Source organism: Melopsittacus undulatus, chromosome 1 (genome assembly GCF_012275295.1).
Source record: "Melopsittacus undulatus isolate bMelUnd1 chromosome 1, bMelUnd1.mat.Z, whole genome shotgun sequence".
In the NCBI taxonomy this organism is placed as follows: domain Eukaryota; kingdom Metazoa; phylum Chordata; class Aves; order Psittaciformes; family Psittaculidae; genus Melopsittacus; species Melopsittacus undulatus.
In genome coordinates, this window is record NC_047527.1 from 29,169,070 (window position 1) to 29,182,864 (window position 13,795).

Sequence of the window (13,795 nt, forward strand, 5' to 3'; positions counted from 1 at the left end):
CATTAATTGGAGTGATAATCTTGGTTTAAATAGCAGATTTTTTTTTATTACTTGTTTGAGTACATGGGGAAACTTTTTCTAGTATAGGTTTAGGCTATGACTTGCACAGATCATGGATTTGATTAATATAAAACAGCAGAGGGGACTTGAAAACCTGAGGGTTTTTTCACACTTGTCATATAGATTAACTGGAGACAGAAGTCATCATGATTATAGAAGAATTTTGTCCAGGATGGGGTAAAGGCTCACGAGGTAAAAATGGATATTAAAACAAGAATTCTCACTAGCCATTGGCCAAAAACCTCACCTCTATCTTCTCATGCAATAAGCATGTGAAAACAGGCTCATGAAAATCCAACAACAAAGGTTCAGTGTATTTTAGATAAATATTCTTTATAGCCTTTCTAAACATAAAAGTGATAGTATCATCAATGATTAGTGTTTGCTGAAGAGAGTTGTCCTCATTTTGCTTGCCAAACCTGAAACTGGTTGATAAGATCGGTAGCAGGGTTAAAGTTTACCTTCTTGTACTTTGTGTCTGCCTCAAATGTAGAGAGTGAGCGTAAGTCAGGAAATTACTTCCTGTTGTCCTCACCTTCCCACGGGACGTAGGTGGAAGGAAGAGACAGGGAATTAGTTTGGATTCAGGTTTTCTATTTTTGTATATTTATTCCATTAGGAGATTATTTAAAGATTTATAGTAGTGAGTGCAAGCACAAAATTGTAAGTTTCTTGTTAATTGTGAACACAGTGTTCTGATTGAAGGTTATTTATAGAAGAGTGAATACAACAGAGTAGGAATGTCTTAGAAAGGTGGATGAAGAGACATGTTTGAAGATGCTGAAGAGTTCTCTGAAAAGTAGTCTAAACCCAGAAGATGGAATTAGCAAGATGCTCAATATACTTTGTAGCAAACCACAGGGTAACACACACTTCCTTCTGGCCTTTGTAAAGTGGCACAGAGGCAAATTACATCTGTTACACAATTTTACACAATTTTAAGTTGAATGCATTAATTTGAAAAGTATGTTTAAAGATCATAGAATAGTTAGGGTTGGAAAGGACCTTAAGATCATCTAGGTCCAACCCCCCTGCCATGGGCAGGGACACTTCACACTAAACCATGTCACCCAAGGCTTTGTCCTACCTGGCCTTGAACACCAATAGGGATGGAGCATTCACTACCTCCCTGGGCAACCCATTCCAGTGCCTCACCACCCTTACAGTAAAGAACTTCCTCTTTATATCCAATCTAAACTTCCCCTCTTTTAAGTTTTAACCCGTTACCTTTTCTCCTGTCACTACAGTCTCTAGCGAAAGAGTCTCTCTCCAGCATCCTTGTAGGCCCCCTGCAGATACTGGAAGGCTGCTATGAGGTCTCCATGCAGCCTTCTCCAGGCTGAACAGCCCCAACTTTCTCAGCCTGTCTTCATATGGGAGGTGCTCCAGTCCCCTGATCATCCTCATGGCCTCCTCTGGACTTGTTCCAAAAGTTCCATGTCCTTTTTATGTGAGGACACCAGAACTGCACACAATACTCCAAGTGAGGTCTCACAAGAGCAAATAGCTATATAGTATAGCCATGGCACATTAACCTTGTCACTTCTTATTCTTTTATAACTTTTTCTTTTATATATGCATATATTAAAATATATATATGAAAATTATATACTGTGTATAAGTCAATGGATTATGATCTTAGCAAAATGGAAACACATAAGCGTGTTCTAGTGCCAATGCTTAGTTCCACTGATATTTCATTTAGACATCCGTGTGTGCATTTTGGCAGCACCCTTTTTTCATCTGTGTGCTAACATTTATTTTTCAAACATCTTTAGTAGTGAATTGATAAACTTGCTTTTCATTTGTCGTGTAGCAACAAATTTTGTGAAGATTTGAAAAATCATGTTCTAAATTGACAAATTTAGATGAACTCTTAACTGTACCTGTATAACTTAAGTCACAGTCTTAAGAGATTTAATAGTTTGTTAACATTATTTTGAATACTTAGGAATCTGAGGAAAGGTGCATGTTGCTTGTAAAGAAATACTGCCCTTGTATGATCGTATTTAATTGTTGCTTTTTTTTATATTTCGAGTAATTTACTCTCTTTTGTTTGCTGAAGCCTTGCAGTGAGAGAATTTCTTTGTCTGGATGATCCTCCAGGTCCTTTTGACAGTCTAGAAGAGAGCAGGGTAAGTGCTACGTAGCATGATAAAAACAGAATGGAAAAGGCAGTTGTTGAGAGAATATTGTAAAATCTGCTGAGTGGCAGGGAGTGGAAGCTTTAATTTCTATTTTATCACAAAAATTTGCACATAGATGTATTTGTAAAACTGACAGTCTGATTATTGGTGCACACTGTAATCTTTGACTTCTGTATTTCATCTCTGTCCCAAGGTGTGATCTCTTCCTTGTTGCCTTTTATGACCAGTGGGTGAAACTTGTTTTTAAGGCATCTACTGAATATAAAGGTAGTTTTTGTAGGTTTATGTTCAACACTTTGTCTCAATGCCTACACTTTAGACTTCAGGTCTTGCAGTAAAATGTTTCTTGCTATGAAATGTAAATGAAAGGATTAATTCTGACTACAAAAAAAAAGTGTTCTGGTTAGTAGTGTCAAGTAGTGAGTAAAGCAGCAGCCTTTCAACATGCATACGAGCGCACTGAACAAATAATACTGTAGGCTGCAGCCTGTTTTATGAGAAGTAAGTTTCACTGGCATGTAAAGCTGTGTCAAGTCTGTCTAGAACAAGTGGTCTTAGTTTTCTTGGTTTATAGAATACGAATGTTTTAGAGTTGCACATACCTTGTTAGTACTATAGAAATTATGAATGTTAAGTGGTACTCCTCCAACTAAACTTATATTTACCAGTTTGTTTTGCATGCAGGTGGAAGTGCCTTTTCTCTTGTTACATTACTGTGTATAATTGAAGAATTTGCTGGGGTTTTTTTATGCTACAAGCTCATATTTGATTTCTGTACAAACACTTTTCATTATAGCTACTTAAGTTGATGAAAATTAATAAAAATTACGGGAATTATTTGTGTAGATAAGTGAGAAATTTAAGTGATGCTTTCATTGATATTTTGATTATGTATGCGGTGCTGAAATCTTAATATTATTCTTTCGCTATGGGAATTTAGATAAACTGTTAAAATAGCTGTGCTGGTGTAGTTTTGGCTGTTAACCATTTCTGTAAAGTTGCTAGAGACAGCTGTCATAAAATTCTGGTCTCCAAGGGCTAGCCCACTTTATTACAGAGTGGTTGAGGTTGGAGGAGACCTCTTAAGATCATCTAGTCCAGCCCTTCTGCATCCAGCTCCAGTGTTTGATCACTGCCACAGTAAAAAAGTGGTTTCTGTGTTCAAATTGAATTTCCTGGGTCTTAATTTGTGCCCATTGTCTCCTGTCCTGTCAGTGGGCACCACTGAGAAGTCTGGGTCTGTCTTCTTCATTCCCTCCCATTGATAAGATCACCCTGAACCTTCTCCAGACTGAAGAGTTCCAGCTCACTCCCTTTATCACATGAAAGATGTTTAAGCCCCTTAATTATCTTTGTTTATGATATTTGAATTCGGAGACTTAAGGTCCTGGTGGAGAACAAGCTGGAGCTTAGTCAGGTCCCTCCCTGACTGTACCTCAACACTCACCAGTGCAACCTGTCAGGTCCCATAGACTTAAGTATGTCCAGTTTGTCTTGTCCCCCAGCACTGAGGGTAAGTTTGTCTTTCCCTTCCTTGTCTTTCCCTCTGGTTGCAGAGGTCTGGGATTCCTGAGGCTAGTCTTAACAATGAAGACAGGCAAAGATGGTATCAAGTACCTTAACCTTTTTGGTGTGATTTGTGACAAGTTCACTCAGTTTGGAAGCAGGTCCATGGTTTCACTGGTCTTCCTTTTGTTAATTATATACTTGTAGAATCCTTTCTTGTTTCTTCCCACATGCCTTGCCAAGTTCAGCTCCAGGTTGGCCTTCACTTTCTTAACCCTATCCCGGTAAGATCAGACAGCAGCCCTGTACTCCTGCTGGGTCACCTCTGCATGCTTCCACCACTAGTACACTGGCTTTTTACATCTGATTTGAGTTAGGAGTTCTTGCTCATCCATACAGGCCTCCTGCAACCTTTGCTTGACTTCCTGCTGCTTGTATTGAGCTTGAAGGGTTGATGCTTGAACAATAACTAGCTCTCCTGGACAGCTGTTCTCTCCAAGCTGTTTTCCCATAGCTTCTTTCTTTCAGGCAGATTTGTGAAGAGATTCAAGTCTGCTCACCTGAAATCCATGGTTGTCTTGCTTTTTGCTCCACTCCTGCCTGTTAAGGATCCTGAACTACTACATATCAGAAATATGTGTACATATCCCTTGCCTTTTTCTTTCTCTTTTCCAGCTGTCTTAGTTCTGTTACTCTTTCAGGACTTCAAGGGAAAATTGGTCCCACCTGGGTATTAGAATTGTACAGACTCCAGGTGTTCGGCTCTTCAAGGAGCAAGATTACAATTTCCTGATAGCTCGTCTTCAGCTTCAGTTCACCTTTCTGCTATTATGGCTTCCTTCAGAATATACTGATGTTTTCTTACTCTGTTTTGAACAGCAACTTCCTTTCCTTAGGCAGCTGATACACAGGTTGCAGCTAGAGATGAGTTTTTACAAAAGGCTTTGTTCAGTTCTGGTATAGAAAAATTAAACAGTTTCTAACACCTGTGGATTTTTTTTTGTTATTCTGTGAATAGGGAAATTTGCATGGGGATAAAATCTAAAAGTAGAAGCAATACAATTTAATTGTATTTTTAAGGAAATAATGGTTACCTTTCATTTAGGCCACCAGCAACCTTAATAGTTTTACAAAATACCCTAGAAGTCACTTAATTGGCTTGGATGAAACTGGATAACTGCTTGACCAGACCGATTGCTAAAGAAATCACTAAAAATGCTGGGTGAAGAATGGATTGCATGCCATGTGCTTGGCTCTACTAGATGTGAATTAAGCTGTGGTTTAACTGATGGTTGGTCTTCAGTGCCTGGCAACAAAGATAAATTTGCTATCTGAATCAATAAAATAAATTAGAACTCAATGCAAAAAAAAATCAATTTTTTTAATTCTGTAATTACAGAAAAACTTAACATTTTCAAGAAGTTGGTAAGTCTGTTTCAGTTAAAACAAAGAATAGTATCGTCTTGGTAGCTCATTTTAAAACTTTAGGAAAACGGTGTCTGAACAACATTGTTCTTAATTGAGTTCATATAAAATGTTTGTATTCAGAGGACTGTGAATTAGTGGTTAGTTGCATGTAATGTTAAGCCAAGAAAGCCTCCTGCTGGGTCTTATTTAGTGGGAACATGTAAATTATTAGATCAGAATTGCCATTACTGTTGGTAGATATGCTGTTTCCAGTAATAGATCAGCAGACTCTGTGCCAATGCTTCTGTCACTTCCTGCATTTGGTGGATGCTGCATTACATGTTGGCTCTTCACATTAAGTTCTGGGATTGCTCACTGGTCAAATTTGTCAGGGTGTACTGCATAGATGTGTCATGCTTAGCAGGGTAACACAACATACTTACCATGGTTGAGTAGTTAGTGTTGTTAGCATTTAATTTCAAAATTATTTTGTGTTGGTCTTCTGACTAATGGTTTCATATTAGTAACAGATGTTTGGTACAGAGCTGGAAAATTTTGTCTTTATCCTGAGAGGAACATGCACGTTATCCTAATACTCCTAGCATCTCGGGAATAATTAAATGCTTTAAAATTGACTTCTGAGTCATGTGAAAGCAAAGTTTATATGAGGGGAAAAGGGAGCAGGGAGTTCAGCTGATGCTCCATATAGGTGGAACATACAAACTTTCAAAATTAGGGAAGGCGCATGAAAAGCAAGAAACCTCTTTCTAAAGTTTCTCTTGTGTAAATTATTTGTGTTGCAGTTTAGCATAATAAATTCATTGTTCAAAACAAAGCAGCATTGTTTTATTGATGACAGAACTTTTTTTTTTTCAAGTTTATATAGCTCTTTATAATAATACAAAGGACAGCAGGTACAATTCTGTTACAGGTTGATATTTTTAAAGGAAAAATAATAAAGGCAGTCCACTGAAGGTAAAAGGAAGATGTTCTTAAATTTGCTTTTTAGGCTTTCTGTGAAACTCTGGAGGAAACAAATTACCGTCTACAAAAAGAACTGCTTGAGAAACAAAGGGAGGTTGAGTCGCTGAAGAAATTGTTACATGAAAAGCAACTTCATATAGATGCTGTTGAAAGAAGAATTAGGTATGTAGAAATGTCATGGGTTTTAGGAGTTTTTTTCCATGAAGATGTTTTCTCTATATAGTCACAAGCGTAAGCTTTAACTGTATTCTTGGAAACAATTTTCTCTACATAACCACACACAAAGCACTATTTTCAGTAGGCTCTTTCTCATATGCTGGCTAAATAGCTGTTGTTTAGTACAAATGACTGAGAAGCTGTTGTCCCATCTTTTCCCTCTAAAAGTAATTACTTTCCCTGTTTGATGACAAAATTATGACTTAATGCTGACTTAAGTAGTGGAATAGACAACGAAAATGAAATAACTTGCATTTGGCTAAACCACCACAATAGAAAATTCTGTGTGACTAAAATAAGAAGCAATGAGTAGCAAAAGAAGATTTTTTCAGTACTTTCCCTGAGGAAAAACACCTTGAAAGCTTCCCAGACACTTAAAATTATTGAAAGTCAGCCAAGTAGTATCTGCAGTCTTGATGGAAAATAACTGATTTTTAGTTGTAAAAGTTACAAATAAATCCATGATCCTTGTTTAAGAACTTCTGTTTGTCTGATGGCAATTTCACACAAAATAAAAAGATCTCTTTTTGGCCTCACTGAAGCGGAATTTTGATCTGATGGCCCAAAAGAATTAAGGATCTTCTGCCTGTATGTTCTTATGGAAAGTTATCTAAAATATATATGAGGTAGGAGAGGGCAGTCAAACAAGACATCAGACTTGTAGTCCTTTACATATGCTGGATTTGGCCCAAACATAGGCCAGTAATCATGTTAGAGAATACTGTTTAGGTATTACTTAAAATGTATGCATTAAAGTGAAACTATAGAAGCATAGTAATTAGAGTAATTTTAAAAGGGGGTGAAATATAGTAGTATCACTTTCAAAACAAATCATTCACAAGCTTTTCTTTCCCATTCAGATGGCAACTTTCAGCACTAAATAAATGTATGTTTTCCACAAAGAGCAATACTTTGGAAACAAATTTATTATATATATATATATATGTGTGTGTGTGTGTGTGTGTGTATGTATGTATATATATTTGTTTGTTGGGTTTTTTGATTTGCACACCTGTATTTCTGTTTGTAGCCAGGCAAGTCAGGCTGCCAACGTGTGTTGCTATTAAGAAAAAGTTATTTCCTTGAGCATAGAATCACAGAATGGTTTCAATTGGAGGGGACCTTACAGTTCATCTAGATCCAATCCCCCTGCCACAGACAAGAACATCTTCCACTAGACCAGGTTTTTCAAAGCCCCATCCAACCTGGACTTGAACACTTCCATGGATGGAGTATCCACAACTTCCCATTGATTATTAATGGAAAAATGTACCGCTCTGAAATTTAGTATGTGAATCTATAAAGTTACGCTGAGAAACTTGGAAAATTGTTGAAGAAATCTTTTTGCCAAACTGGCTTTCTTCCTTCTGACTGTGTTTTGGCTGTAATCCTTCTGCCATTTAGGTAACATGTGTGGCTTAGATCATCTGCTTGTAATTTCTTACCTAAAGTCATAATTACTCCTCTGAGATTTGAATTTTGTAAAGCTACTAAATTGTGTTTGCACCAGAAGATTTAATTTAGTTTAGGAATAAGCAACTGGAGCAAATAAACTGCTTAAATAGCTATCCAGTGCAAGCCCTGCATCCCTGTAGTAATAAAAGAAATTAGATATGTAGGAGTGAGATTGATATGTTCACAGAAACTGCTAAGTATAAAATTAATCAAACAGCTTTTCAGTGATGAATGTTTGCTGTATGGATTGGTGGTACTCTCTTCTTATTTGTTCTAGGGATTTATCTTTAGGAAAAATGACTCGTCAAATGTCAGGAGAAGGAAGTGAGTGCAGTGGTGAAGTGGAGTCTTCTGCAGTAGAAGCAGACCAGGGTACCCTGGGTGAGGACAGCTGGTAAATACTATTTTTTTTTCTTAAAGTATGTTTTTAAATGCTTGCTCTTGCATGAATCCTGCACAGCTGACGAATTCAGCATTTTAATGCACCTCTCTGATACATAAAGGTCTTCAGGATAGATAATTTTAGATCTGGAATAAGTGATAAGTTGAACCAACTTTATAAATGTTACGTGAATTGACAGCATAAAATTACTATGGGGAATCATATTCATTTCCATTTGACAAAGCTTATTATTGATCTGTTGTTGCAGCTCAGATAAAGAGAACCATGATGCATGCTGGAGTGGCTCTTTGCCTGAAAAGTCTGTACCAGAAATTGAAGTTGCTGAAGTAGCATATAATGCTGATGAAGAAGAATAGATCAGTAGCAAGCTGCTGGTACCTGGGAAAGCTTCATGTTTGGAACATACTGTTTGGGTAGGGCATAGAGTAGCTGTGAGGAATTTACAGCAAAGAGCAAGAATGCACATACTGAATGTTTACATAAATCTTTACAAATTATTAACATAAGAAATATACCCATTGCTGCTTTGATTTCAGTTTTTATCTAGCCTTTTATATATTTAATATATTAAAGTCTAATAAGGGCTAAAATCAGCTGAAGTTTCGATAGTGTACATGCACAATTTGGCTGACTTCCCTAGCAGGGTGACAAAAGCTTCACATTGAATCACCAACCATCTAACTAGTATGTCATCTGTTGCCACTGATGTGACACACTTGATGTGTTCATCTGTTCTATATTTGTGTTTTTGTATTCTTATAGCCATAAGTTAGTGTTTGTTGAAGTAAAAACAGACTCATCTTTTGTTTAATAAGAGTGTAGAATACGTTGGTTTTAAATTCTGAAGTTGAAGGATATTTCTCTGGAAATTTTAATCCAATACAATAGGAACCCTGACAGTACCAAGAGAAGAGTACTTACGAAATGGGTTTGTAGTTGGACATCTTAAGAAGCCTGGTCATTTTTGCTGAAGGAACTAATACGAGACCCCCAAAACACTGTGTATTTTCATCCCAAGAGAGCATGCTGTAATACTTTTGTTTGGTAATGCTGCTTTGAAAATCTGGGATACCTTTGCTATATATATACCCATGTAACAATAAAATCTGTGAGTTTGCCTTTTACTTGGAACACTACCTCTTACCATCTTGTTAATGCATTCATGTTTGTTTAAAAATATTCCAGATTATATGGAGGTTATTGAAAGACTTGTAAAGAAGCCATATTATTTTCCTGCACAATTCATAACTAGATTGAATCTAGTTGCAATGTATTTTTGTTTCAATATATTGTACACATGGGGATAATTCTACATGTGTTCTATAGCCTATTTTTCAAAATGTATTAAGACAGGAGATGCACTTTATAATTAAAACTCCATTGTGCCAAGTTCAGTTGGCTAATTGGTTGAGAAAGGGGAGTTGCAGGGAGAGGATTATGTAGTGCCTTTTTGTATTTTACTTGTTCATTACTGCAGAATTTTGTTACAGTGCTCTGGGTCAGTTCTGTGGAACCTTTGATACAGCTTGTTTCTGTTCCTCACTTATTTACTGAAAGTGCCTTGTTTTATTCTGCTTTTTCAATAGGAAGAATGCTGTTTTGTTTTAATTTGGATTTTTTTTCACCCTATACCACCCACATTGCTGTTTAATGTTGTCAATATGCAGTGTCTTTGTGCTGGAGTTTTCAAAGGGAGCTTTGTACTTCAGGCTGTGCATACAATGACCTTTATGCAGAACTGTATAAACCTTCCTGGTGAAATAAAGCTATGGAAAAAACACCTGTCTTCTTTTTTCCATTGTAGGAAAAAATGTTCAATGCCTTGTCTAGTAAAGGATAAAAATACTATTAGAGACATTTTTACCTCAGTGATTTCTTACAGTTACTCTTTGGTCTATGTTCTGTTTGTACCAAAAATGTCTGCATGGAAAAGAATGCGAATGCTGTAATGACACCAGAAAACTTGCTGTACTTGAAGTTTAAAAAGGAACTGATCTTTTTTTAATATTCTACATGAATCCTCACAGATGTCAAGTGAACTCAATAAAGTTTTCACACCTTATTGAGAATTCATGAATCTTTTTGTCAAACGTCACTTACATACTTGAAGACTGAACTGTATATTTTAAAGTGGTGTTAGGAGGAAAGGTGAAACTGCAAAACATAAAGCTAGGTTGGATGGGCCTTTGGACAACCTGCTCTAGTGGAAGATGTCCCTGCCCATGGCAGGGGGTTGGAACAAGACGATGTTAAGGTACTTTCCAACCCAGACTATTCTGTGATGTTTTTAAAACATTGGAAAGGTGCTTGGGGTTGCTAGGCATTTCTAGAGTACTTCAGGTAAATCTGTAAACCTAGTCACTAAAGAAAGCATTAATATAACTCAGTTCAGTCATGAGAGAACAAAGGAATGGAAATTTTGGTGTGTCTTTAAGGCTTATGTTTTGCTGATCCAACATGAACAGACATTTATGTTTAGGGGGATCTTGATTTTTAATGAAACTGAGCTGAAAAATGTGCATTTGTTCAGCAGCCATGTGGTACCACTTGGTGTATGTCACTGGCTAATACATAGTTTTTCTGCCCCAAAAAGGACATGCACAACTTGAGGTGTACAACCCACGGTGCTTGAACACTGATCAAGGGTTGTTCATCCCATACTGCTTTTTTTCTGGTGCACTTACTCCCATTCTGTCATTATTTTCTACCCACTTCCTTCTCATTTCACTTGCTGCTGCAGTTTTAGTTCAGAAGCAGCCAACTTTCAATTATTTCATTCATGAGAATGTGCCAGTGCAGTTCTGTGCTCCTCACAAGGAGCAGAGGAGGATTCACACTGGAATTGTAGCAGAGTGAGCTGATTACAAGAATTGCACTTTGTTCTTTTCTATTGTAGCTAAATAATTTCAAAGGTTTTAATAGTTCAGCCACTGATTTACAATGTTGGGTTTTCCCTTAGTGTTAGATTTTAATACATTGTATCGAACTTAACCTTACTGGTTTAAATTTTTAAATACATCTTAAATTTAATAATCTGGCAGGATTTTTTCTCCTCCAAAGCACTTGCAGTCTGCCCACACCACTTCTCATCATTTGATATGTATGCTCCTAAATCAATTAAAATGCTGACTCAGTGAGCCCTAATAAAGCTCCCACTTCATACCTTTCCCACTGCAACAGCCACTGGTTTCTGGGAGTACAACAAACCCATTGAACCAGCTCAAGGAAGGGAGCAAATTCACTAATTCACCAAACTGCACTTGACAGCTGTAGGAGAGAACGGCCTACACTGGGTGTTTTCCAGTAGACTATTGTCCTCACCTCCTTGTGTTAAGCAACAAAGAGATGCAATGGGACTGTTGTAATGGTCATAGTTGCAGGGAAAAGGGAAATGGAAAGCTCCTGCTTTAGGCTCTGTCTGACCTAAATTGGTTTCACTCTGTGCTTCTGAGTAGACCATGAAGTAGTTTGATTTTTGCTCTGTGGTTTCTGTTCCTTTGATGAAATGTAGCTCTGAAGCAATAGCAATTATGCTGCCAGAAAGTTGCATTTCTAGTAGAGCTGATAATAAATGCAACTTTCTGAAGGAAGTCTTAAGTGGTTTTGTTTGGTTTGGGGGTTTATTTTCTACACTACAGCTGGCCCTAATACACAGTTCTGGAGGAGAATTCTGAAGACTCTCAAGTTGCTGCTGCTGCAAACCTCTCATTTCTTTTAAAAAATGTCAGGTAACACAGGTAAGTAGTTCAAGGTCAGGAATCACCAAGGAAGGGAAGAATCTTGTAGGAAGCACTCCCTTTACAGAATACCAGGTCTAGGGGTCTTTCTTCTTGTCATTCCTTTCTACATTTCAGCTAAATCTTTGTCCCAGAGATGAGTGCATTCAGATTGCCAGAGAGAGCCAACGTTCAAAGCTACACATCTACTTTTCCTGTGAGGAAAAGGACTTGCTTTAAGGGATGCTGGGTAACTGAACTACATCCTCACATCCATTGTTTTTTTAACTTTGAACCTGGAGAACTGATAGTGCAGCTGTATCCAAAGCACATCTCTCTTCAACAGTCTGTGTTCAGGGTGAGCAGTCTCCATGTACTGACCAGGGGAGTCCTTTGTCTGCATTTTTATTTCTCACCTTCATTGCATTTTAAATGCATAGGATCCCAGCCTCCTACTGAAGAAGATGACAGAGGGAGTGGGAAAGGCAGATGAGAGGGACTTGCCTTGTCCATACTTTACACTTGAGGATTTTTTCCCCTTCAAAAGTAAAAATTCATTCAATCATTTGCTCACCAGAATCAATTCTCCACAAAATGTTGGTTTCTGTGTTGTGAGTGGTTTAGGTTCTGTGTTATCTCAACCCATTCAGAAACCACTTTCTAAGGTTTCATCTTTCACAGCACTAATGTTCCTGTGCAGTCCCTCCTCCTGCTAAGCTTTATCCTCACCTTGTTTCAGAGGGCAACCTTTTGTATTCAGTCCTTCTCAGGTTGTGTGTCGCAAGGAAAACAACTGAGCTAAGGCTGTTCTTAAGGGTTTCCAATCTTCTTTCAAAGTTTGATTTATCGTCTATTTCTGATGCAACCGTGTTCTTATCTTGTAATATATATAAATGACAAACATCCTCCGTCCTTAGAGTCACAGTGACTGTTTGCCATCTATATTCCACCATTAGTTTATAGATTGTTGTGCAGTTGTCTATCTTGGGTGTTACACTGGAATAGGAAATGTTTCTCTTGAAATTTCTCCTTGGGCTGATGAAGTCAGAACTGTTCTGATCATTCTTCCAGAGTCAGGAAAAGGCTGTCACTAGATGTGTCCAAGCATAACTGCATACATCGCATATGGAGCGTACTTTTATTCTGGTGGGCATGTTTTAAAGCCTAAAACTGCATTTTTTATCTGCATCATAAAGTGATACTCATATTGAAGGATCCTCTTTAACGATGGCCAGTCAGGGCTACATTTTGGCTTCCTGGGGCACAGGATGTGCACAGACAAGGTGTTTCTGAAAGACAAGCGTTTCTCACTGTTATGGCGATGTTCTAGCTCAACTGGAGAGGCTGCTCCCTTTTTATACCTTTAACCTGCAACCAACAGGCAGAAAGTGGTCTGCAGTGCATGTCTCATGTGTGACACAGATTCTCACTCTCTTGCTGTCCTTGTTCCTGTGGCTTGTGCCTTTTCTATCTCATTAAGGTATCACAGCATCCAGCCCAGGCTGGAGTTCTGGTATGGCTTGTAAAGATCCCAAGCTGCAAGCAGTGGCTCTGGAGAAAGAGGAGATTTGGAAGTGGGAGTGGTAACCCTGAGTAATAATTTAGCTCTCAAAAGTGCTGTCACTGCTGGCCAGAGCCGAACCCATTGGCTTCAGGAGACAGGAACACTCATCATCAGAGAAGAGATCACCCCCCACAGCGCAGAAACCACCAGCATGGGTCTCCTGCCAGCCAGTGTTGTTGCTCATCTGATTAGAGTACTGCCCTTACAAATGGGATTCTGGGCTCAACTCCCAGTGCTGGCTGAGACTCATCTGTCTTGAGGGAAGTTAGCAGGTTCTGCTAAGCATTCAGGAGTAGCACTCCAACCTACGTTTTCATGGGTTTCAACACAATCTTCA

At 38.1% G+C, this 13,795-nt stretch overlaps 1 protein-coding gene across 8 annotated transcripts in view; it reads left to right on the forward strand.

Annotated features, from left to right (window-relative positions):
* The window catches only part of SNX16 (sorting nexin 16), a 28,806-nt gene extending 18,566 nt beyond the window's left edge, over positions 1-10,240 (forward strand). For 7 of the 8 annotated variants that reach the window (XM_034062560.1, XM_034062558.1, XM_034062566.1 and 4 more), the window contains 4 exons: positions 2,126-2,195; positions 6,130-6,266; positions 8,053-8,169; positions 8,426-9,956. In XM_034062560.1, coding sequence (XP_033918451.1) covers positions 2,126-2,195; positions 6,130-6,266; positions 8,053-8,169; positions 8,426-8,534 — 433 coding nt within the window. In that variant the 3' untranslated portion in view covers positions 8,535-9,956. Of the gene's footprint in view, positions 1-2,125; positions 2,196-6,129; positions 6,267-8,052; positions 8,170-8,425 lie in introns of all 8 variants that reach the window. The other variant, XR_004549595.1, reaches the window with a different exon arrangement.
* The last annotated feature ends 3,555 nt before the right edge of the window (positions 10,241-13,795 follow it).